Genomic DNA, 25,385 nt, shown 5'->3' on the forward strand with positions numbered 1-25,385 from the left:
AGATAAGGTGACCATATGTGTGTGGGTTTATCTCTGGGCTTTCTATCCTGTTCCATTCATCTATATTTCTGTTTTTATGCCAGTACCATACTGTCTTGATTACTGTAGCTTTGTAGTTTAGTCTGAAGTCAGGGAGCCTGCTTCCTCCAGCTCCGTTTTTCTTTCTCAAGATTGCTTTGGCTATTCGGGGTCTTTTGTGTTTCCATACAAACTGTGAAATTTTTTGTTCTAGTTCTGTGAAAAATGCTGTTGGTAGTTTGATAGGGATTGCATTGAATCTGTAGATTGCTTTGGGTAGTATAGTCATTCTCACAATGTTGATTCTTCCAATCTGAGAACATGGTATATCTCCCCATCTGTTTGTATCATCTTTAATTTCTTTCATCAGTGTCGTATAGTGTTCTGCATGCAGGTCTTTTGTCTCCTTAGGTAGGTTTATTCCTAGGTATTTTATTCTTTTTGTTGCAGTGGTAAATGGGAGTGTTTCCGTAATTTCGCTTTCAGATTTTTCATCATTACTATATAGGAATGCAAGAGATTTATTTCTATGCATGAATTTTGTATCATGCTACTTTACCAAATTCATTGATTAGCTCTAGTAGTTGTTGAGGATTTTTGCATCTATGTTCATCAGTGATATTGGCCTGTAGTTTTCTTTCTTTGTGACATCTTTGTCTGGTTTTGGTATCAGGGTGATGGTGGCCTTGTAGAATGAGTTTGGGAGTGTTCCTCCCTCTGCTATGTTTTGGAAGAGTTTGCGAAGGAAAGGTGTTAGCTCTTCTCTAAAGTTTGATAGATTTCGTCTGTGAAGCCACCTGGTCCGGGGCTTTTGTTTGCTGGAAGATTTTTAATCACAGTTTCAATTTCAGTGCTTGTGATTGGTCTGTTTATATTTTCTATTTCTTCCTGGTTCAGTCTCTGAAAGTTGTGCTTGTCTAAGCATTTGTCCATTTCTTCCAGGTTGTCCATTTTATAGGCATATAGTTATTTGTAGTAGTCTCTCATGATCCTTTGTATTTCTGCAGTGTCAGTTGTTACTTCTCCTTTTTCATTTCTAATTCTATTGATTTGAGTCTTTTCCCTTTTTTTCTTGATGAGTCTGGCTAATGGTTTATCAATTTTGTTTATCTTCTCAAAGAACCAGCTTTTAATTTTATTGATCGTTGCTATTGTTTCCTTCATTTCTTTTTCATTTATTTCTGATCTGATCTTTATGATTTCGTTCCTTCTGCTAACTTTGGGGGGTTTTTTATGCTTCTTTCTGTAATTGCTTTAGGTGTAAGTTTAGGTTGTTCATTTGAGATGTTTCTTGTTTCTTGAGGAAGGATTGTGTTGCAATAAACTTCCCTCTTGGAACTGCTTTTGCTACATCCCATAGGTTTTGGGTTGTTGTGTTTTCATTGTTATTTTTTTCTAGGTAGTTTTTTATTTCCTCTTTGATTTCTTCAGTGATCTCTTGGTTATTTAGTAGTGTATTGTTTAGCCTCCATGTGTTTGTATTTTTTACAGATTTTTTTCCTGTAATTGATATCTAGTCTCATAGCATTGTGGTCGGAAAACATGCTTCATAAGTTTTCAATTTTCTTAAATTTACTAAGGCTTGATTTGTGACCCAAGATATGATCTATCCTGGCAAATGTTCCATGAACACTTGAGAGGAAGGTGTATTCTGTTGTTTTGGCTTGGAATGTCCTATAAATATCAATTAAGTCCATCTTGTTTAATGTATTATGTAAAGCTAGTGTTTCCTTTTTTCTTTTCATTTTGTATCATCTGTCCTTGGAAAGTGGGGTGTTAAAGTCCCCTACTATGATTGTATTATTGTCAATTTCCCCTTTTATGCCTGTTAGCATTTGCCGTATGTTTTGAGGTGCTCTATGTTGGGTTCATAAATATTTACACTTGTTATATCTTCTTGGACTGATCCCTTAATCATTATGTAGTGTCCTTCTTTGTCTCTTGTAACAGTCTTTATTTTAAAGTATATTTTGTCTGATATGACAATTGCTGCTCCAGCTTTCTTTTGATTTCCATTTACGTGGAATATCTTTTTCCATCCCCTGACTTTCAGTCTATATATGTCCCTAAGTCTGAAGTGGGTCTCATGTAGACAGCACGTATGTGGATCTTGTTTTTGTATCCTTCAGCCAGTCTGTGTCTTTTGGTTGGACCATTTAATCCATTTACATTTAATGTAATTATAGATATGTATGTTCCTATTACCATTTTCTTAATTGTTTTTGGTTTGTTATTGTAGGTCTTTTCCTTCTCTTGTGTTTCCTGTGTAGAGAAATTCCATCAGCATTTGTTGTAAAGCTCGTTTGTTGGTGCTGAATTCTCTTAGCTGTTGCTTGTCTGTAAAGGTTTTAATGTCTCCACTGAATCTGAATGAGATCCTTGCTGGGTAGAGTAATCTTGGTTGTAGGTTTTTCCCTTTCATCACTTTAAATATGTCCTGCCACTTCCTTCTGGCTTGCAGAGTTTCTGCTGAAAGATCAGCTCTTTATCTTATGGGGATTCCCTTGTAGGTTATTTGTTGTTTTTCCCTTGCTGCTTTTAATATGTTTTCTTTGTATTTAATTTTTGACAGTTTGATTAATGTGTCTTGGTGTGTTTCTCCTTGGATTTGTCCTGTTTGGGACTCTCTGTGCTTCCTCGACTTGATTGACTATTTCCTTTCCCATATTAGGGAAGTTTTCAACTATAATCTCTTCAAATATTTTCTCAGTCCCTTTCTTTTTCTCTTCTTCTTGGGACCCCTATAATTCAAATGTTGGTGCATTTAATGTTGAACCAGTGGTCTCTGAGACTGGCCTCAATTCTTTTCATTCTTTTTCTTTATTCTGCTCTGTGGTAGTTACTTCCACTATTTTATCTTCGAGGTCACTTACCCGTTCTTCTGCCTCAGTTATTCTGCTATTGATCCCTTCTAGAGAATTTTAAATTTCATTTAATGTGTTGTTCATCATTGTTTGTTTGCTCTTTAGTTCTTGTAGGTCCTTGTTAAACGTTTCTTGTATTTTCTACATTCTGTTTCCAAGATTTTGGATCATCTTTACTATCATTACTCTGAATTCTTTTTCAGAAAGACTGCCTGTTTCCTCTTCATTTGTTTGGTCTGGTGGGTTTTTACCTTGCTCTTCATCTGCTGTGTGTTTCTCTGTCTTCTCACTTTGCTTAACTTACTGTGTTTGGGATCTCCTTTTCACAGGCTGCAGGTTCGTAGTTCCCATAGTTTTTGGTGTCTACCCCCGGTGGCCAGGGTTGGTTCAGTGGGTTGTGTAGGCTTCCTGGTGGAGGACAGTGGTGCCTGTGTTCTGGTGGATGAGGCTGGATCTTGTCTTTCTGTTGGGCAAGACCACATCTGGTGGTGTGTTTTGGGGTGTCTTTGACCTTATTATGATTTTAGGCAGCCTCTCTGCTAATGGGTGGGGTTGTGTTCCTGTCTTGCTAGTTGTTTGGCATGGAGTGTCCAGCACTGGAGCTTGCTGGTCGTTGAGTGAAGCTGGGTCTTGGTGTTGAGATGGAGATCTCTGGGAGATTTTCGCTGTTTGTTATTACGTGGAGCTGGGAGGTCTCTTGTGGACCAGTGTCCTCAACTTGGCTCTCCCACCTCAGAGGCTCAGGCCTGACACCCGGCCGGAGCACCAAGACTCTGTCAGCCACACAGCCAGGTACTTGGGGAGTTTCTTGCCTTTTGGGAGGTCTGAGGTCTTCTGCCATAGTTCAGTAGGTGTTCTGTAGGAGCTGTTCCACATGTAGATGTATTTCTTAAGTATTTGTAGGGAGGAAGGTGATCTCCACGTCTTACTCCTCCGCCATCTTGATGGTCTCCCTCAGCTTATTTTAAAGAAGAGGTGATAGTGGCTTATTTATTTCCGTTTATTAACTGCCATCATCTACACTTGAAAAACAGATAGCACACAGAGTGAGTGACTTGTGGGCCCCATAGAGGGCCTCACAAGTGAGAAAGTGAGTGGTACAAAGAAAATGCTTCCTTGTAAAGCAACCATACTCCAATAAAAATTAATTTAGAAAAAAACAGAGAAAAAAGAAAAGAAAATGCTTCAAAAATAAAGACTGGAGTCAACCTGACGTCAGCTGTCTGTGTCGTCCGGGGCAGTGTCTGGTTCCGGGTAGCAGCTTTGTGCGTGGTGAGACGAGGCAGCTGTGTGTGCCTCAGCATTCAGCGATGCTGGGAGCCAGATTTGCCAACGGAGGGTACAGGAACCCGTGGTGGCAGGCAGGCCCGAAGGCAGGGGCTCCTGGGTGTGCTCCTTGGTGCTTGTGTGACGCCTCTTGTCCGCAGTCACAGCCCCATTTAGGAAATGTTGACTTGGAATTGAAAGAAAGAAAAGAAAAGAAAGAGATATTCCCAGTTCCCCAGTTCTCTGGTTCTGTACCGCGTACTTATTCATTGCTTCTGTGTCATATACTTTAAAAAAATGAACGAAGGTTACAGGGCAGCCCCGTTTCAAGCAGGAACACTTGAAATGTGATCCATCAGTAGTACTTTGCTAGTTATGGGTTGTGAGACTGACTTCTGGGGCATGGATGGCCCAGGACAAACAGCCTCTCAGGAGGGGATCGCATATCTCACCAGTTCATATACAGCCTTCTGGGTTAGGGAAAGCAGTCAGGAAGCAGAATCATAATACTGCTGTTTCAGTATTTCGTTCACGTAGTATGGAAATGCCAGCACTAATACCGTTTCTAAAATGTTCAGCATCTGCAAAATAAAAATCAGTGAAATTATTATATTTCAAATACAAAAACTCATGGACTTGTAAACAATTTGTAGACGTGTAAGTAGACTTTCATATAGGTCTGCTGCTGCTTTTGACTGAATAGCCTTCCCTTCTTCACCTTCCATAGAGCTGGCACCTCAGCCCTCCCCCAGGGTGAGGGTCTTCTGGACCCACCAACTCTCTGACCTTGGCTCTGGTTCCCAGCAATAGCTTATTTCCAGCCAACTTACCCAGCTGCAAGCACGGAGACCCTGCCCTCCAGAAGGGAGATCAGCCTACCTCCAAAACTGGGCTCTTTCAGGGGGCAGGCAGGGGGCAGTGGGAGGGACTAGAAGCTGCAGAAGGTGGGCATTAAAGGGGTCTGGGAGGGCTTGTGGTGGGGATTGCAGGGAGAGGGTGGTAGGAGAGAGTTGGAGGACTGGAGTGGGACTGGAGAGAGTCAAGACATAAAAAAAACCTGCTGATTGAGGTCTGAAATAACTCTATTGCACCAATAAAAATACTAGTATTTAAAAATACTAGATATGGGCTTCCCTGGTGGCGCAGTGGTTAAGAATCCACCTGCCAATGTAGGGGATATGGGTGCGATCCCTAGCCCGGGAGGATCCCACATGCTGCGGAGCAGCTAAGCCCGTGCGCCACAACTACTGAGCCTGCGCTCTAGAGTCTGCAAGCCACAACTACTGAGCCCACGCGCCACAACTGCTGACACCTGCATGCTCTAGGGTCTGTGTGCCGCAACTACTGAGCCCGTGAGCCACAACTACTGAAGCCTGAGCCCGTGCTCCACAACAAGAGAAGCCACCGCAATGAGAAGCCCGCACACTGCAATGAAGTGTAGCCCCTGCTCGCCGCAGCTAGAGAGAGCCTGCCCGCAGCAACAAAGACCCAACGCAGCCAAAAATAACAAATACATAAATAATAAATAAATGTATAAAAAAGTAAGAATACTGGATATAGTTGTCCCTCAGTATCAACAGGGGATTGGTTCCAGGAGCCCCCATCCCCGTACCATGCTCAAGTCCCTCATATAAAATGTTGTATTATTTGCATATAACCTAAGCACATCCTGCCATAGACTTTAAATCATCTCTCGATTACTTATACTACATAATACAGTGTAGATGCTATGTAAATAGTTGCCGGTGTGTGGCAAATTTAAGTTTTGCTTTCTGGAACCTTCTGGAATTGTCTTTTTCCCCCCGCCCCCCCGCATATTTTCCATCTGAGGTTGGTTGAATCTGCAGATGTGGAACCGTGGATAAGGAGGGCTGACTGTATACTGCCAATGCTGTAAAGCCAACAACTGTTTTTATAGTGACTGTTTTCACTTCTCCCATAGTCACTTTTAATTTGAAGTGTTCAAAACTTTATCTTGCTTTATAGACCAACGCACATGGTAAAGATCTTTCTTTTGCCTTGAGAATAGGCAAATAACGCTTAGAATAAAATCTCTTCTGAGAGGGAGGTTAGAAATTCTGAATATTGGCACCAGTTTTAAACACACTTATCCCAAGAGATACTTGTACCCGCTGTAGGTACCTAGTGCTGTTTTATGGTGTGTGTGTGTTTAAGTGATTTCAATTCCAAGATTCAAAGCACTTAGAGAAGCAGGCATGAGAATGAACCCAGTCACTCTGGGCTCCGTGTGCAGGAATTCCATACCTTGTCTCCCTGCGCTGGAACCCTTTCTCTGATTAGTGTTTCTCAGGCTAGGGAAATGTTCCAAGATCCCTGAAGGAACATGTTTCTAAAGAATAAACAAGGGGAATTTTAATTAAAACTGCTTTTCAATGATTTCATTGAAATATACACAAATGCAAAAGGAGGTAGATAGACACTTCTTATTCGTATAGCATTTAAATGTTATAAAACCACAGCAAATTTACAGATTAGATATTAGCAAAACTCTAAAATCAATAAAACACAAATTAGCCGCATGGATTTAACGTGATGAGCAAGAATGCCTTACTGGAGCCAAACCCCACTTGCATTGTGATCAGGACTAGGCCTGGAGACTTGAGTTCTGCAGCTTGTTCTATACACCCAGGGATGACTCAGCTCTCTTTTGTCCTTTCAGCTGCTATTAAACCTTCATTCATGCAGGGAGCCAGCACTGCAGTGGCCTTTTCCTGGGCACAAATGCATCACTTACAAAGGAAGACTGCTTTTCTTCTTTCTTGTTACCCTTGGACAATTCAGTATAACATGGCACCAGTGCAAAAATCATTAAAATAAATGCAAATTATATGGTAACACATCATTATGAAGAGGTCATTCAGAATGTGTTTTTATTTTGTTTAGGATATCATTAAAAAAAACCCACAAAATTTAAAAAATGCATAGCCTACTTTTAGATCTCTGGGAATAAATCCATGGTTTTCTGTTTGAGAAATACTGCTACAGGTCAACATGATCTGTCCTGTTGATTTTTTTTGTTTCTTTCTGTTAGGTTATGTAGCAAACATTATTCATTAACTTAACAAAACCTTTCAGGAGAGAGTTCCTTTTTTCTCCTGATAAATGAAACTTACATACCTCTTAGATATGTGTGTGGTTGTATTTATTTATAGGCATACCTTGGAGAAATTGTGGGTTTGGTTCCAGACCACTGCAATAAAGCGAATATCACAATAAAGCAAGTCACACAAATTTTTTGGCTTCCCAGTGCATATGTTATATTTATATTATACTGTAGTCTATTAAGTGTGCAATAGTATTATGTTTAAAAAGCAATGAATGTACAAACCTTAATTAAAAAATCCTTTATTGCTAAAACATGTTAGCTGTCATTTTAGCGTTCAGCCAGTCGCAATCTTTTTGCAATGGTAACATCAGAGATCACTGATCACAGGTCACCATAACACATAAGAATGAGAAACTTTGAAATGTTGTGAGAATTACCAAAATGTGACACAGAGACATGAAGTGAGCAAATGCTGTTGGAAATATGGCGGCCATAGTCTTGAGAGACTCAGGGTTGCCACAAAATTCAATTTGCAGGGAGTGGGGGATGGTGGGAGGAATTGGGAGATTACGTTTGACATAAATATACTGACTACCACGTGTGAAACAGACAGCTAGTGGGAACCTGCCGCATAGCACAGGGAGCTCAGCTCGGTGCTCTGTGACGACCTAGATGTTGGTGGAAGGGGAGGAGGGAGGTCCAAGAGGGAGGGGGGATATATGTATACATAGAGCTGATTCACTTCCCTGTACAGCAGAAACTAACACAACATTGTAAAGCAATTACACTCCAATAAAAAAATAAATAAATAATGTAAAAAACCCCCCAATTTTTTAAAAAGCAGTATCTGTGAAACCCAATAAAGTGAAACACAATAAAACAAGGTATGTCTGTATTGTTATTCCCCTCCTCAAAAGTTTATTCAGATTTATTCACATATTGATGGAGTGTCTTCTGTAGGCCAGGTATTGGTCTAAGTGCCTAGTCAGGGACAGCTTTCTAAATATCTTTTTTTTTTTTTTTTTTTTTTTTATTTATTTATTTTTGGCTGCATTGGGTCTTCGTTGCTGCGCGGGGGCTTTCTCTAGTTGCGGCGAGCGGGGGCTACTCTTCGTTGTGGTGCACGGGCTTCTCATTGTGGTGGCTTCTCTTGTTGCGGAGCACGGACTCTAGGCACACGGGCTTCAGTAGTTGTGGCACGCGGGCTCTGTAGTTGTGGCTCGCGGGCTCTAGAGCGCAGGCTCAGTAGTTGTGGCATACGGGCTTAGTTGCTCCGCGGCATGTGGGATCTTCCCAGACCAGGGCTCGAACCCGTGTCCTCTGCATTGGCAGGTGGATTCTTAAACCACTGCACCACCCAGGAAGCCCCCCAGGAACAGCTTTGTAAATATTTGGTTTCTTCCAAGAGGAACTCTGTGTGTGTGTGTTTGTGTGTGTGTGTGTGTGTGTGTAAAAGGGAGACTTAACATGTTGACAAATGAAATTTGCATTATCCACTTTACCCAACAAAATTAACCTCTGAAGTCATGGTTGTAAAGCTCCTGTTTTGGAATTAGATTTCTTATAAATGAGAGTTCTATGAATACTGTGAATTATGGGGTTAGTGAAATGGTTTGTAAAGGTCCTTAAAAAATTTTTTTTAATTGTTTTTAGTGTTTTTCTCAGTCTGTATTCATCAAAACAACTAATCTGTTCCGTCAGAACTCCAGTCAGCTGTTCAAATGGTGTTAGTTCCATGGCCAAAGGGTCAGATAGGTTATCTGTTTTGTTATTTGTTTTATTTGTGGGAGGTAGAAAGTTCAAGTTTCGTAATCCAGCTAAGAGACTTTTTATTTTTCTTTACGCAGAAGGCTAGACCATCTATAATGCAGGTAAATGACTCTGTAAAATTTATTTATGTATTTTTCCAGCAGTATTCTCTGTGGGATACTATAACATTACCAATAATATGTCTTATTCTAGGATGCAGTAACACTTTGTTCCTACCCTTTCATCTTTGATGCCCAAGCCAAGACCAAAATGTTACAGACGGATGCGGAACTGCAGATGCAGGTAACATATTTTAAACCTTACTTTCTCTTCTTACGGGTTTCTTTCATCTTATACATTAAGTTGTAATTTTTCCTAATAGGAGACAGTTGATTTGGATGAAGTTCCATTGTAACTTTTAGAACTGTTAGAAAAATTTTCAGCAGTTTTATATTGAATATAACGTGTATACATGAATGCACATCTACATAAACAGGGGTGTGGCAAGTGTCTTCATAAAGGGCCATATAGTAAATATGTGTCTTTGTGGGCCACACAGTTGTCTCAAGTATTCAGCTCTGTCGTAGCATGAAATTTGAATTTTATATAATTTTCACATGTAGTGAAATATTTTTCTTCTGATTTTTTTAAAAATTATTTAAAAATGTAAAAACTACAGTTAGCTCAAGAGCTGTACAAAAGCAGGCAGCAGGCTGGATTCGGTCCTTGGGCCATTGTTTACTGACCCCTGATAGATAATTAAATGGAGCTTGGCAGTTCTTTATTGAGCAAAAACTCAAGTTATAGAGGTTTGTTTAATTTATTTTAAACACCCATTTTTATTGTAAAATATAATTGGTTTTGACAAGCCTACAAAGACATCTGTGAATTAGCAATCCAAATCTACCAATTCCCATTGTTGGTGGATATATAACTTCATTCATCTCCCTCTCCCTTTCCGCATCTGTCTGTCTCTCTCTAGCTCTTATCTCTCTCTCTCTCTCTCTCTCTGTCTTTCTATATATATATATATATATATATATATATATTCACAGTGATATATCCATGATATTGACAATTTAAAGGTTTTCCAGAGAAAACGGACATTTTTCAAAGAATAAACACCATTTAGCAAGGGGTTATTAGGTTTCTTTTCCTGCTACTTTGAAAGTCATAGTTTCTACCCCCTGTCCATCATCACTTTCTTCTGCTAAGCTATTATTTCAGTCTTAATCAGTTTAGTCTAAATCATTTTCCTGGAATGAGTTATGGATCATATGGTTTATAAAGTGTTTCAGTTAATCTCTTTGGGTTCAGATTAGAAAGATTTGTGTGTTTTGTAAACATGAGCAAGTGAGAAAATCTACTGGCAAAGTTAGGAGGAAAATAAAGACCAAAATGGAGCTGCAGTCAGCCTGGCCCCGACCTACCCCCGGTCCAAAGGCAGGGCTGGCTGCTGTCCCCACTCACAGGTGCGCTCTGAGTTGGTAACCGTGCTCTTGGATGTGCTGTTCCAGGTGGCGGTCAACGGGGCCAACCTGCAGAACGTCTTCATGCTTCTCACCTTGGAGCCTCTGCTGGCCAGAAGCCCCTTCCTGGTCCTTCACGTTCGCAGGAGCAACCTTGTTGGAGATGCCCTGAGAGAGCTGAGCATTCATTCTGATATTGATTTGAAAAAGCCTCTCAAAGTGAGCCCTTGCGTATATTCCTCTAAATACCTTCCTGGGTTTTCTTTAAACAGTGTTGATGAAGCAGCGAAGATTTTATTAAAATCGTGGAGCACAGCCATTCATTATTTCTTTCATTCATTTCACAAGAATCCACTCACTTCCTTCTGTCCAACCACCAAACAGAACACCTCAACGTGACATCAGATAAAAATGCCAGTGGATTACTTGAGGGGAATATAGGGCCTTTTTTGTCTGCTCTCTTCGGTTTACCTGCTCCAGCTCTACCAAAACCAAGCAAACAACAGCACTACTAAAGCTTCAACTAGGTAAAACTACCAAGCCAGCATCTAGGAAGTCTTTGGATGTCAAAGATTTAAGAGAAAGAAGGTTAAAAAAAAAAAAAAAAACGGAAAGGTAGTGAAATTGTCTGGGCAGCTGGTGGCCTGTTATGATAGACCCTCTCAGTACTTGGAAATGATTAAATTAAGAAATTCTCTTTCCTCATAGATTAGGCATGTTTGTGTCACCACTTAGTGTATTCCCAGGGCTTAGCACAATGCTTGGTATGCAGTAGCTGGTCAGTAAATATTTAGTGAATTATTGAAGTTTTAAGTGATTTACCTTTCCCTTCAGAAGACTTTCCTAACTATTTCCAATCCTGTTGTAAATTCCAGTTTCTGAAATGTAATAGGCAAGAAACTGATGGTCTCCATGGTACTGTCACCCTTTTAAACATTTTCAGTAAGTAGTATCAGGCCCATCAATCTGCCTGGGAGTTCTCCCTAGAACTTCTGGGTTAGGTTTTTGATATTGCAAAGAGAGGGCGCTTTCTTTGCCCCTTGTTTTCAATCAGTAATTCAGATGGGACAGTTCTTGCTTGGTAGCATGTTTGAGTTAAGTCTTCTGCGGGCATCCATATAATCGGAGACCTTTACTCTCCTCCTCCTCTAGGCAACCTTGACCACAGGCACCGGGATAAGCTTGCTTTTTCCTTTTTGGCTGCGCCATGCAGCATGCGGGATCTTAGGTCCCTGTCCCCTGATCAAACCCGTGGCCCCAGCACTGGAAGCGCGGAGTCTTAACCACCGGACCACCAGGGAAACCTGAGCCCTTACCAGTAGAGTGGGGATGATAATAGTAATTCCAGTGTGTAAGACTGTTCTGAGGATTAGGTTAATAGAGTTTACCTGCTGGCTGGCATGTAGAAAACTCTCAATAAATCTCGTCCTTTGGTTTTGCTGTAGCTGTTGTTGTGATGGGTCTCTTTATGGCCCCTCACAGAGCCCAGGTCTGTGTCTGCTCAGAATGCTGTCCTCCCTTTCATATACATCAGTTAGTTCAAGAACCCCACTGAGAGAGATTTCTTCCTTTATTCAAGTTAGTCACTGCTTTTCTCTACGTGCCAGACCATTTACCTCTCAGTGTATCTGACTCTTTGAAAATAAATTGTATTCTTGAATTGGTTCTTTTATGTTTGCCTCCCTGCCCCAAATAGATGGTCAATTTTCTGTGGACATATGGTAAACTTCTGACTTTCTCTGTATCCCATGAGGTGCCTGGTAAAATTTTGTGTGTTTTTAAGTGCCTTGTTAATAATCAGCAGATACACTTTGCAGTTTTCATCGCGTCACTGTATTCTCTGTTACATCTTCCTTTCTTTGTCCTGACTTCGGAAAGAATTTGCTAAAACAACAACAACAACAAAAAAAAACAAACAAACATAAAATGCCAATGATTTCCCTGAAATACTAATTCTACTTTCATTATTTCAAGGTCATTTTTGATGGTGAAGAAGCAGTGGATGCTGGTGGTGTCACAAAGGAGTTCTTTCTTTTACTGTTAAAAGAATTGTTGAATCCTATCTATGGAATGTTTACCTACTATCAGGATTCAAGTCTCTTGTGGTTCTCAGATGTGGTAAGTTAGTGATGTCACCATCCAACAGATGGATGGGATTAAACTGCCTTTTCTGTTGTCAGACCAGTCCCTAGCCTTCTGATGTTTACAAAGGGGGGCACAGCAGAGGTAATCATGTAACATGATTATCTTCAGGCTTCACCTGTTGCTAAGACCTCGTAGTGTGTTTTGTCACCCATTAGCCCCATTTCCATTTCTAGTAGGTAAGCTCCAAGTTTTGTAATCCTCGGAGGGTAGAAAGAGTATGGTGTGATAAAGAAATTGGTTTTATGACATATAAAAGGTAGTTGTCAAATGTATCCTATTTTAATAACAGTGATAGTATGTGTATGAATACTCATACAAATACACACATACTCACACTTTTTGAAAATTCAGTTGGAGAGCTAAGTTTTAAAAGGCATTCTCATTTCAAGCAGACTGTAGTTTAGCTCTTTTTCTACCAGAGTTTTCTCCCTAGATCTGCACTGTCTTGAAAGGTAGCCATTAGCTTCCTGTGGCTCTTTAAGTTTAAATTTTATTTAATTACAATTAAGTCATACTAAAGTCATTCCCTCAGTTGTACTGACCACCGTTCAGGTGCTCAGTAGACACATGTAGTTAGTAGCTGCCGTCTGGGACAGCACAGAATAGAATGTTTCCATCATCGCAGAAAGTTCTGTTGGACAGCATTGCTCTAAATGAGGGCAAGCTGTTCTCTGTATCACAGATGAGCTGTAAATGCTTAACGTACAGCATTGCATCTTTGGGGGACAGCTGAACTTTTGTTAGGGGGTACTTCTCTGCTTCAGAAGGTAACGAAATATTAATGAGATCTTCATTCTTTCATACTGAAAATATTTTAAGGTAAATGGCAGATTGTTTTGAGGGCTGCAGACACTGCTTTTCTTTTCTTTTTTTTTAAAAAAAATGTTTGTTTATTTATTTTTGGCTGTGTCGGGTCTTGGTTGCGGCACAGGCTCTCAGTTGTGGCGTGCGGGCTCCGGAGCGCGTGGGCTCTGTAGTTGCGGCGCGCGGGCTTAGTTGCCCTGTGGCATGTGGGATCTTAGTTCCCCTACCACGGATCAAACCCACGTCCCCTGCATTGGAAGGCGGATTCTTAACCACTGGCCCCCCAGGGAAGTCCCTGCTTTTCTTTTTAACACATTTGCACATGTGGTGAAAGTGTTTTGTAGAGCACAACTGGTTTCACTTGATTGGCATAACCTGCGGACTCGCCATCTACAACTCCACCGTGGTGGACCTGCGCTTCCCGCTGGCTCTCTATAAGAAGCTGCTGAACGTGAAGCCTGGCCTGGAAGACCTGAAGGAGCTGTCACCCACGGAAGGGAGGTATGGAGCTGCAAGGCGGGAGCCTGCTGTGGAGAACTGCTCTGGCGCTGGCATCAAAGGTTGACGGCACCACGTGTACAAGTTAAGAGTTTATCATTAGACTGTGCTGTGTGTGCTTTGTCTTAAGACGTGGCTCCACAGCCGCTGGCTTGAAGCAGTGCCTGTGTCACTCTAGGGACGGAAGGAGAGAGGGGAAAAGGGAAGTCGTAGCTGCCCAGAAATCCAGCTGTCTGCTTTTCTTATCCTGAACAAAAAATTAGGACTTCGAGCTTTGTCATGGTCCATAAGTACAGGGGAGAAAGTATTGAAAAGGGAGTCCGTATTTTGAAAAAACCTACAGGTCTCCCTGTCCTTCTGCGTTTCTCTTTTCTGTGTCACCTTGACTGTCACACCGCAGCCACACTCACAGCACTTCTGGTCACCAAACGCGTGGCAGTTTCCCCCTACCACCGAGTAACTCTCCACGACGCCAGCTGGTGTCCTACAATTCATCTCAGTTCTGACACCGTCTACCTAGAGATGGCATCGGACCCCACAAGCTCAGTGCTCAGGCCCTCCGGACTACTCTCGCCCACTTCGGGTGCTGCAAGCAGTAGGTCCTCAGGTTACCCACAACTTCTGTCTGATCTGGTTACAAATCAGAGGTTCTCGTGACCCCTCCTCAGGTCCGATTAATTTCCTAGAGCGGCCTGAAGAATTCAGGGAAACACTGAGGTTTACCAGTTTATTCAAGGTTTACGATAAAGGATACAGATGAACAGCCAGTTGAAGAGATACGTAGGGTGAGGCCTGGAGGGGTCCTGAGTGTAGTAGGAGCTTCTGACCCCATGGAGTTGGGGTACACTACCCTCCCCGTGTGTGGGTGTGTTCACCAACCTGGAAGCTCCCTGAACCCCCTGCTATTGGGATTTTAAGGAGGCTTCCTTACGGGGTGATCAATTATGACCTTCATTTCCAGCCCCTCTCCCCTCTCTGGAGAATGGGGGGCGTGGAGCTGAAAATCATGGCTGGGTCCTTCTGGTGACCAGCCCCCTCCCAGGAGCCCACCCAGAATCACCCCATGAGAACAAAAGATGCTCCTAATACTCTCATCATGTAGGGTTTGGGGAGCCCTGTGCCAGGAACTGGGGACGAGACCAATATATGCATTTTCTCTTCTGTCACAGAGGCTTTTTAAGAAAGTGGTTTGAGGTATAATTCGCATACTGCACAATTCACCCAGCTAAAGTATATAATTCAGTGACTTTTAGGACGTTCAGAGTTGTACAGCCTTTATTACAGTCAATTTTGGAATATTTTCATCACCTGCAAAAGAGACCTGGTACTCCTCAGTCGACACATCTCCAACTTCCTCATCCCCCAAGCCCTAGGCACCCACTAAGCTACTTTCTGTCTCTATTGGTTGCCTATTCTGGATATTCCACATAAACAGAATCATACCATGTGTGTTTTTTTGTGACTGGCTTCTTTCGCACAGCACGTTTTCAAGGTTCATCTAAGTTGTAACTTGTGTCGGTATTTTATTTCTTTTTATTGCCAACTAATATTTCGTTATATGGATATATACCACATTTTGTTTATGCATTCATCAGTTGATGGACGTTTGGCTTTCTCCTACCTTCTGGCTATTACTAATAGTGCTGCTGTGGATATTCTTACAGACTTTTTGTGTTGATGTAAGTTTTCATTTTTCTTGGGTATGTACCTAGGAGTGGAATTGCTAGGTCAAATGGTAACTCTATGTTTAGCCTTTTGAGAAACCTCCAGACGGTTTTCCAGCATAGTGGAGCCATGTTTTTATGTTAGTGTTCTTTCTGGCTCTTAAAAACTCCTTTTATTCTGAGTTTCTCTGTATTGATTTTAGGTAGCATAAGGCGAAGTATATAAAAAGACACCATATCTGTGACTTTCTCTAAGCAGTACAATTCTTCTGACTTCAACAGGAAGGAACATCCCTTTTTTTATGGAGAAAGAATACTGATTTTAAGATGGAGATAGAGGAAGCGTGGTCTCTAAGGTGCCCTCTGGAAATGAGACTGTCACACCACCAGTATAGGACACCAATACAGAGAAATCATAAAGGATGTGGGCAGAGGGTGCACAGAGAGAGGAAAAGAAAATTTAGAAGGAATATAAAAAAATGGCAGAGGAGACCCAGGCAGGGTTGCTTTTTTTGGTAACTGAGAGTGACAGAAATGTATGCTATTTTCTTTGCCAACCTGGCTGAGAATGATACGTTTCAAGTAATCTTCTTGGCTGGTTAACTGGAAACAGATTTAAATTCCACACTAAGAATTTTCTTTCTGGGCAATTTTCTTTCTTTATGGAACTGCCAGACTCCGCGATCACTAAAGGAGAAAGTGTGAATGAGGTCTAGTAATAAGAACGTATTCTCGTGAGAGTATACGATACGATCATTGTTGGCAGAAACATGTTTCGGTGTTCTTTAATATGGCAGTTCTTTACCATACAGAGCCCCTTGCATTAACAAGTAAGCCATTAAGATTCCTAAGTGTATACAGTGACTTTGTAGCTTTTTTTTTTATGGTAAGAGGATTTTTCTACTAATGCGTATGTAAAGCAAGCCTGTAGCACCACTGCAAGACCATCTCCTCATGTATCTACTTCTGAGGAATACCAGAGTTAACACATGTGTCAGATATGACTCCATCTGAATTTCTTCATAAATTCAGTAAGACTTGTCAGTAGGAACAGAGAATGATTAATGAGTGTCTTACAAGTCAGCTGCCATATTTCTTTTCAAGATACAGTTAACATGATTTTCTGTCAGTCTGGATTTATGTTCATTCTAGAATCTTCTTTTATAGCGTTTCCTTGCAGACAGTCTGGTGGGCATGTGACTGAGATAGAAACACTATTGCCATGTCTGATTTGCCTCATTTCCTTTCTCTGTCAATCTGTGATTAGGAGTCTTCAAGAACTTTTAGATTACCCTGGGGAAGATATTGAGGAGACTTTCTGCCTCAACTTCACGGTAAGGATTTCCACAGTTTACTCATGATTGTAGCTGTCTCTTTCATCATGCTTACAAGTCACAATTAACATTAATTTTTCTCCAAATCAAAGAGCAAATTCAGAGACTTCTCTGAACCAAATTATTTTAGTCATGGTGTCTTTTTTTATTTTTATTTTTAAAAATTTATTTGTTTATTTATTGGCTGCATTGGGTCTTCGTTGCTGTGCATGCACAGGCTTTCTCTAGTTGCAGCGAGCGGGGGCTGCTCTTCGTTGCGGTGCACGGGCTTCTCATTGCGGTGGCTTCTCTTGTTGCGGAGCACGGGCTCTAGGCACGTGGGCTCAGTAGTTGTGGCACACGGGCTTAGTTGCTCCGCGGCATGTGGGATCTTCCCGGAGCAGGGCTCGAACCTGTGTTCCCTGCATTGGCAGGCGGATTCTTAGACACTGCGCCACCAGGGAAGTCCCTTTAGTGGCTTTTTTAAAATCAAAGTATAGTTGCTGTACAATATTATATCAGTTACAGGTGTACAATATAGTGATTCACAATTTTTAAAGGTTATACTCCATTTATATTTATTATAAAGTATTTGCTATATTCCTCATGTTGTACAGTATGTCTTTGTAGCTTATTTTATACCTAATAGTTTGTACGCCTTATTCCCCTACCGCTATACTGTCCCTACCCTCTTCCCTCTCCGCACTGGTAACCGCTGGTTTGTTCTCTAAATCTGTGAGTCTGCTTCTCTTTTGTTATATTTACTAATTTGTTGTGTTTTTTAGATTCTATGTACAAGTGACATCGTACAGTATTTGTCTTTCTCAGTCTGACTTATTTCACTTAGCGTAAAACCCTCCAAGTTCATCCATGTTGCTGCAAATGGCACAATTTCCTTCTTCTTTTTATGGCTGAGTAGTATTCCATTGTGTACATGTGTCACATCTTATTTACCCATTCATCTGCTGATGGACACTTAGGTTGCTTCCATATCTTGGCTATTGTAAATAATGTTGCTGTAAACATTGGGGTGCATGTATCTTTTCAAATTACTGTTTTTGTTTTTTTCAGATATATACTCAGGAGTAGAATTGGTGGGTCATATGGTAGTCAGAGTGTCTTGAATGTTACAGTTCAGTAAATGTGTTGAATAAATGAATGAATGATCTATGCAATTAAAATTACTGAAGCATTATTCCTCTTTACTCCTATACATATAATTTCTTTTCTAGAGTTCATATCATTTTCTCTTTGATTGCATTTATTGGCAACTCCATGTCTTGGCATATATACACTACCAAATGTAAAATAGATAGCTAGTGGGAAGCAGCCGCATAGCACAGGGAGATCTGCTTGGTGCTTTGTGACCAGCTAGAAGGGTGGGATGGGGGGGGGGGAGGGAGGGAGATGCAAGAGGGAGGAGATATGGGGATATATGCATATGTATAGCTGATTCACTTTGTTATACAGCAGAAACTAACACACCATTGTAAAGCAATTACACTCCAATAAAGATGTTAAAAAAAAAACAGTAATGAAGAAAAAATAAAAGATATCTTTTAAGGTGTCAGTGTTCTCTGTCTCAGGTTCCCTTTCTCCTCCTGAGAATGTTCTGTGGTAATAAGTAGTCATTAGGCTACATTTGTTCCTAAAGCTTCTCTCAGTCATCTGGGGTCTAGAAAGATAAATGGTCAACAAAATTGAAATGTTTCTTTCTTCCCCCTTAAATATAGATTTGTCGAGAAAGCTATGGCGTGATTGAACAGAAGAAGCTGATACCTGGGGGAGACAAAGTGGCTGTGTGCAAGGAGAACAGGTTAGTCCTGACCCTGGACTGTGCACCCGTTACTTCATTTCTCTGCACTTCTCCTTTTAAGACCAAGACTGAAGTTAAATTTTCATCCCTTCTTCAGAGGGAGTAAGGGTGCTAAGGCAACTTTAGGGGTTTAATAGTAGAGGAAGCAGCGGACCTGGGTTCAGGAGATAACTGTTGTAGTTCTACATCTCTGTCTTACTGGCTTTGACCCTGAGCAAATCACGTAAACTCTTTGATCTCAGTTTCTCATCTGTCAAATGGGGGTTATAATAACTGTCCTGCCTCCCTCATGGAATGGTTGAGACTAAAGTGAGATAATTTATAGGAGAACATTTTGGAATGAATGAACTCCCAGCATTTAGCACAGAGTTTCCAGTATCCGGCAGAATGACTGGCATAAAAATGCTCCAAAAATGTGTTGAATAAGCGAATGTTGTAAAGATGCTTACTATTATTGTGGTTTTATTGCTGAAGAATTTGTAATACAGGTTTTAAATTAAATTCTTTCTGCCTCATGAAAATTAATTCAAGTATATCTGATTTTTCAGGGTGATTTTCTCTGTGTTATCCCTTTGGAGGAGAAAAAAATTCAATTTTGTTTGCTTTTGAATTAAATTATGAGTGAGGTTGTTGGCCATCTGCATATTAATTAATTCAGTTTACAAGCACTGAGTGTCTGCTGTATGCCAGGCGTGTTGCTGGGTACAGGAAATAAGTAACTTTTATCCTCTAGACTAGCTGGGAAGGGGCAGCGTAATGCATGATTGCAGTAGATTATGGTGCGTGTGATAGGAAAGTGATAGGCCAAGTGCCAAGGAACCAGGAGGAGAGGCCCTAACACTCTGACCAGACACTGAAGAGGGAAAACATTTTAAACACAGGGGATAACATGAGTCAGACTCTCAAGTTTAGCGCATGCCAGAGAATGGTGAGTACTTGTGGGGCGGGCGTTAGGGTGTGGATGCAGGGTGGGTGCAGTAGTATTGGGGTGGAGCTTGTCAAGACCCGAAACGGGTTTGCAGTGGGACATGGCTGACCTCTGTTTGAGTGATGACTGGTGGCCACATGGAAGTCAGCCACGTGTGGAGAGGCCCATTAGGAGGCTGTTGAGGTAGCTCAGGGGCAGGGTGGTAAGGGCCAAAGTGAACGTAGCAGGGGCACAGAGCCGGCTCTGCGTTTGTGTAATCAGCAGGAGCTAGTGTCTCATTATATACATATGGTACTAGAGAGGCATGTAATTTTTTTAAAATCTATTTATTTATTTATTTATGGCCGTGTTGGGTCTTCGTTGCTGCGCGTGGGCTTTCTCTAGTTGCGACGAGAGGGGGCTGCTCTTTGTTGCGGTGCGTGGGCTTCTCATTCCAGTGGCTTCTCTTGTTGCGGAGCACGGGCTCTAGGTGCGCGGGCTCAGTAGTTGTGGCTCGCGGGCTCTAGAGCGCAGGCTCAGTAGTTGTGGCGCACGTGCTTAGTTGCTCCGCGGCATGTGGGATCCTCCTGGACCAGGGCTCGAACACCCATGTCCCCTGCATTGGCAGGCGGATTCTTAACCACTGCGCCACCAGGGCAAGTCCCGAGAGGCACGTACTGATAACAACTCTGAGGCTTCTAATTTGGAGAGCTGACCAACAGGAAACAGAATCTGTAGTGCAGGGTGGAGGGGAAAGAGTTCTATTTTGTATATGTTGATTTTGACATGTCTGTGTGATACCTAGGTGATTTTGTTTAGAGCTGAAAATTTATGTCTATCATCAAGAGAGGTCTTTTGTTAAAATCAATTCATAGTTCTTTTTTTTAAGTAGGATGTTTTCTTTTTTGCATTTAAAATTTTAATACAGTCTTTAAAAGTTACTTTCCATTTACAATTATTACAAAATATTGGCTGTATTCCCATATTGTACAACACATCCTTGAACCTATCTTACACCAGATAGTTTGTACCTCCCACCCCCACCCCATGTTGCCCCTCCCCGCCGACAGGTAACCATAGTTTGTTTTCTATGTTTGTGAGTCTGCTTCTTTTTTGTTATATTCACTAGTTTGTTGTATTAGAAGAGAAGTCTTTTATCAGTAGTTTATTTGTTTACTTATGCCAGTCTTAATCACCAGTGAATTTGAGGTTGCCTACGCAAGGAAAAAAGTGGTGAAATAAATAAAAAACAAGGACAGGGAAAATGTATGTTCTTAGCTGAGTTGTATGTATTAGAATAGAAAGTAGACTCTTGAGATGAGGATTTAGGGACTGTTAGCACATTAGCTAGAGACAAAACTTCTTGGCTTAAAGAAGTGGTAGGGGTGAGGAAAGATGAGGGGGTGGCAGTCTCCACTTGGGAGGGTTGTGAGCGAGGGAAGCCTTCGGGAAGCAAGGGCTCATTGAAGCTGTGGAAAAAGTTACAGATGAAGAGAAGCTGTATGCTGTTTTAAGCATGTTGGGATATTAAAGCTAATTCACTCTGGGTGTTAGTTGGCCTCTTACTGTAAATAGTTGCAAAGATGCAGACAGAGATCCTATGAAATTCACTCTATCCAAGTGATGTATGTTGGCTTCCTCCCATAAGTTTTCCCTTTGGAAAACAGGAATGATAGAAAAACTGACAGGCCTCTTCTTCCATCCTTTTACATTTTTAAAGATAGCTAGAAGCCAAAATGGTCTAATGTAACATTCCGTAATCTTTTTTGTCATGTAAACCTTCCAGACTATCCAGGAAGCCTCAGCTTTGGGGAAAGTGTGAGCTATAATACCAGAATTAAATAAAATAATCCAGAAGTTGCTAAGTACCCAACAAAATGGCTTCAGATGATGAAATTATCTTGACTCTGGGAATCTAATATAGAGGCTAGTCTTGTCTCAAGTAGGTGTTTCAGTTGAAACTCTAACTTGATAAGAATCTTTTGGAGCTGAAAGCACTGTCCTTTCTTTATCTACATAATGTTGGTATTTTTGTTAACAGCAAATGATTTGTTTAATAAGAACAGTCTCATTATTCCGTAGAGTTTGGTAATGTTTTTATTTTTTATTTTATTTATTTTTAATTTTTAATATTTATTTATTTGGCTGCGATGGGTCTTTGTTGAGGCACGTGGGATCTTTAGTTGAGGCATGCGGGATCTTTAGTTGCGGCATGTGAACTCTTAGTTGCCACATGTGGGATCTAGTTCCCTGACCAGGGATCGAACCCGGGCTCCCTGCCTCGGGATCGCGGAGTCTCAGCCACTGCACCACCAGGGAAGTCCTTGATACTGTTTTTAGAATTGGGGAATTTATGGCAGATCATAAAGTGGCTTTGTGGGCCCAGGTGATTTCTCTTCCCTCCTGGTTTTGATGATTGCTTTATTACATATGTATGTATGTACGTACATAGATGCATCTATAGCCTTTAGTCTTTCAGAGGATGTCTGAGCTTTTGCGTCAGATTTCAGACACGACAGTGTGTGCATCGTTTGTTAGGCGCCAACAGTGGGCTGGGCAGGCAGCCTGAGGAAGGGCGTATTCAGAATTTCTTCACCTTCTGGTGAGTCATCCTAATGCGCTGTGTGTTGGATACACCGGGTGGGGAAAGGAGAGATGTCGTGTGGGCATAGGTGATTTGTGATGTAGTCTGCAGAAGAGGCAGTTGTTGGGACGTTTCCTTTTCATATCTTTATAAAATTATTGCTCTTGGAGTACTTTTTGTCTCTGCCTTTTTTGCTCTCTGTCTCTTTCCGGGTCTGAGTTTTTCTCTTTCTGTCTCTCTGCTTCTCTCTCACTCTCACTGTCTCTCCTTATTCAGTAGGTGTTTCTTTGAATCAGCAATTGAATTCACTTAATAGTTGCGAGGCAGTTTGTGCAGGAACACTGAAGTAGACCACAGTTTGTTTAGGGTGATGAGCTGTTCTCATATGTAACCGTAAATGAAATATGAAGACACAATTGATTAATTGGATCGGAAGGGGTTTGGAGAAACCCACGTGGACAGATGCATCTGGGAGGGTGGATACGGGGTGAGAGCTGTTGAGAGGACTCCTAATATCTGGATACTAGAAAGTAGAGATGAGGACATAATCAAAAGGGAAAGGTTCTCTGTAAAGTTTGTGAGCAAAGGAGTTTCATGATAGATGTGGGTCCGCGGCACACTTTCTTTCTTCGCCTTCTTTTTTTCCTTCTCCGTCGTGTATATCTGTTGCTGACTCTTGGGCTGCACCCCGCAGTCCTACAAGCTCTGTACTTGCCCAGCCTTAAGACCGAAGAAAGAGCCCGGAGTCGGCAGCAGAGGCGTCAGTGGTTTACTGGACGGGGGCTCTTACGTGTCTGAAGCAAGGTTTTGGAGCGACACCCCACTGAGTGCATCCGAGGTCAGGCAGGATGTGGTGGCAGTCTTTGCTACCGGGGGCATGGGGGAGGTTACCAGTTATAGAGGGAATTAACGTCAGGTTGGCTCTCAGTTATCAGGGAAACCAGTAGGGGGCATGGCCCTCAACACCCCTTTGATAAGCTGTCTTCGCTGAGATGTTCTGATCTCAAATTAGAACGGTCATTAGCTAGGGCCTGGGGCAAGTATGTGGGAAGGTCAGTCATGTGAGTAGGTGTAGGTGAAGCAGGCACTGGTCGGGCAGGGGACGTACAGAGAGCAAGAGGACAGCCATCTTGAATATCCTGACCATACACTGACACATATGCACTCCTGGACATTGCTGATCCCATGAGGGGTCCTCAGAATCAGTGTGGAGAGCATGCTTTTGTTTACAGCCGTGTGGGTTCCTTTTCTCTGTCTTTGCATTTATTTACCCCTAATTGACCTCAGGGCTGCTTCTACCAAACATTTTCCGTAAGGATGTTCTGATGACATACAGGTTCCTTAAAAGAAAGACAGTACATAATTTCAAGGGAGTAATAAGGGATCTTACATTATTATTATTATTTTTTTTTTGCGGTACACGGGCCTCTCACTGTTGTGGCCTCTCACGTTGCGGAGCACAGGCTCCGGACGCGCAGGCTCAGCGGCCATGGCTCGCGGGCCCAGCCGCTCCGCGGCACGTGGGATCTTCCCGGACCGGGGCGTGAACCCGTGTCTCCTGCATCGGCAGGCAGACTCTCAACCACTGCGCCGCCAGGGAAGCCCTATTCTTTTACTTGTATTACAAAACTCCATTGTTCTGTTACTATGACTTTCTAAAATATAGCTTCTCTCTTTCTAAAAAAGTTTTCAAATCTTTGTGCAATAAAATGTGCTGTCGTTTTAAATATTGCCAGGCAGAGGGGGATTCTTATTTTTATTGCCGGTACGCGGTGCTTGAAATTTAAACATGGAATGGCTTCTGTGTTAGGTGCAAGTTTGGGGGTTTTGGCTTTTCTGGGCTGCTAGCACTCACCGAACACACGGTGGTGAGCTCACCCACTGCTTTAGGTACTGTTGTTCATGACTCTGTACTCGGTGACAGGAGCAGACCCCCTTGCTGACACAGTTACCTGTTGGGAAGGCTTCTGAGAACCTAGTGTGGTTACCGCCTCATTACACAGTATTGCTGTCAGAGTTAGGGACAGCCAGAAGAAGACAAGCAGATGTTTTTTCCTTTATCTTTAATGTTGCAAAAAGCAGAAATCTTAACATTAAAGCATGTTGAGATCCTGGTAAGAAAACTTGTATATGACGGTAAAAGATTAATCATTGCAGCTGTTGTTTCCTTTTGACTGTTATATGCCATAACCTCATCACTGGGGGTCCTTTTTGGGTATTTCATAGATTAGTCTAAGAAAATTAAATGAAAGAACCAAAAGAACACCTGCTGGATTTTTAACTTGAGCACAGTTGTGTATACAGATACTACTGGCATTGAAGCTGTTTCTGTTAACAGTAAGATATTTGCTGTCACCACTGCCCTGGAGGGAAATGTCAGAAGGGTACCAATTCTGTATCCATAATTTATTACATTACATTTGGACTTAAAATTGCTTTCTTTCCTTGGACAAGAGCTGCAGACAGACAATTGAATTATAAGCATCCAGGTAAAAGAACATCCGTGGGTGACTGCTGGTGGCCACATCTTAGCTAAATCTTGGACCAACTGGCAGTCCCATCCGAATAATACTGCGTTACATGACTATTTGTGGTTAAGTGGTTAAGTATTTCTCACACTCTGTGGCATGGTGTTACTACCATTAATTAAAAAACCCACATATCATTCTAGATTTCCCCCCAGTTTAGCTCAGTTTAATCAAATCAAATGCAATCAATATCTTCCCCCATTTCTTCCATATTAAAAAAGGGGTGGGGGGGGGCTTCCCTGGTGGCGCAGTGGTTGGGAGTCCGCCCGCCGATGCAGGGGACACGGGTTCGTGCCCTGGTCCGGGAAGATCCCACATGCCGTGGAGCAGCTGGGCCCGTGAGCCATGGCCACTGAGCCTGCGCGTCCGGAGCCTGTGCTCTGCAACGGGAGAGGCCACAGCAGTGGGAGGCCCGCATACCGAAAAAAAAAAAAAAGGGGGTGTGGAGAGGGAATAGTGAAAAGGAAATGCCAGGCTTAAGGTAGGTGCTCCAAAGGGCACCTAGATTCCATAGAGAGAGCCTGAGAATAAAACCCACGCATGACAAATACTTCTAGCGCCTTAAGATCTACTGAAGTTAGGACTAACGAAAGACTTCACTTGATCTCTTTTTTTTTTTAACATCTTTATAATTGCTTTACAGTGGTGTGTTAGTTTCTGCTTTATAGCAAAGTGAATCAGCTATACATATCC

At 41.9% G+C, this 25,385-nt stretch overlaps 1 protein-coding gene across 6 annotated transcripts in view; it reads left to right on the top strand.

Moving 5' to 3' along the window:
* HERC3 (HECT and RLD domain containing E3 ubiquitin protein ligase 3) overlaps window positions 1-25,385 on the top strand; it is a 140,068-nt gene that overhangs the window by 77,550 nt on the left and 37,133 nt on the right. For 4 of the 6 annotated variants that reach the window (XR_008617745.1, XM_055085798.1, XM_055085800.1 and 1 more), the window contains exons 17-23: window positions 9,063-9,086; window positions 9,178-9,267; window positions 10,482-10,652; window positions 12,408-12,551; window positions 13,717-13,883; window positions 16,812-16,878; window positions 18,591-18,673. Coding sequence is in view for 5 of the 6 variants with exons in the window: in XM_055085798.1 (XP_054941773.1) it covers window positions 9,063-9,086; window positions 9,178-9,267; window positions 10,482-10,652; window positions 12,408-12,551; window positions 13,717-13,883; window positions 16,812-16,878; window positions 18,591-18,673 (746 nt within the window). In the remaining variant the exon portion in view is untranslated. Of the gene's footprint in view, window positions 1-9,062; window positions 9,087-9,177; window positions 9,268-10,481; window positions 10,653-12,407; window positions 12,552-13,716; window positions 13,884-16,811; window positions 16,879-18,590; window positions 18,674-19,221; window positions 19,302-25,385 lie in introns of those variants that run through there. The other 2 variants (XM_055085802.1, XM_055085801.1) reach the window with 2 other exon arrangements.

Source organism: Physeter macrocephalus, chromosome 7, assembly GCF_002837175.3.
Source record: "Physeter macrocephalus isolate SW-GA chromosome 7, ASM283717v5, whole genome shotgun sequence".
NCBI classification, from domain to species: domain Eukaryota; kingdom Metazoa; phylum Chordata; class Mammalia; order Artiodactyla; family Physeteridae; genus Physeter; species Physeter macrocephalus.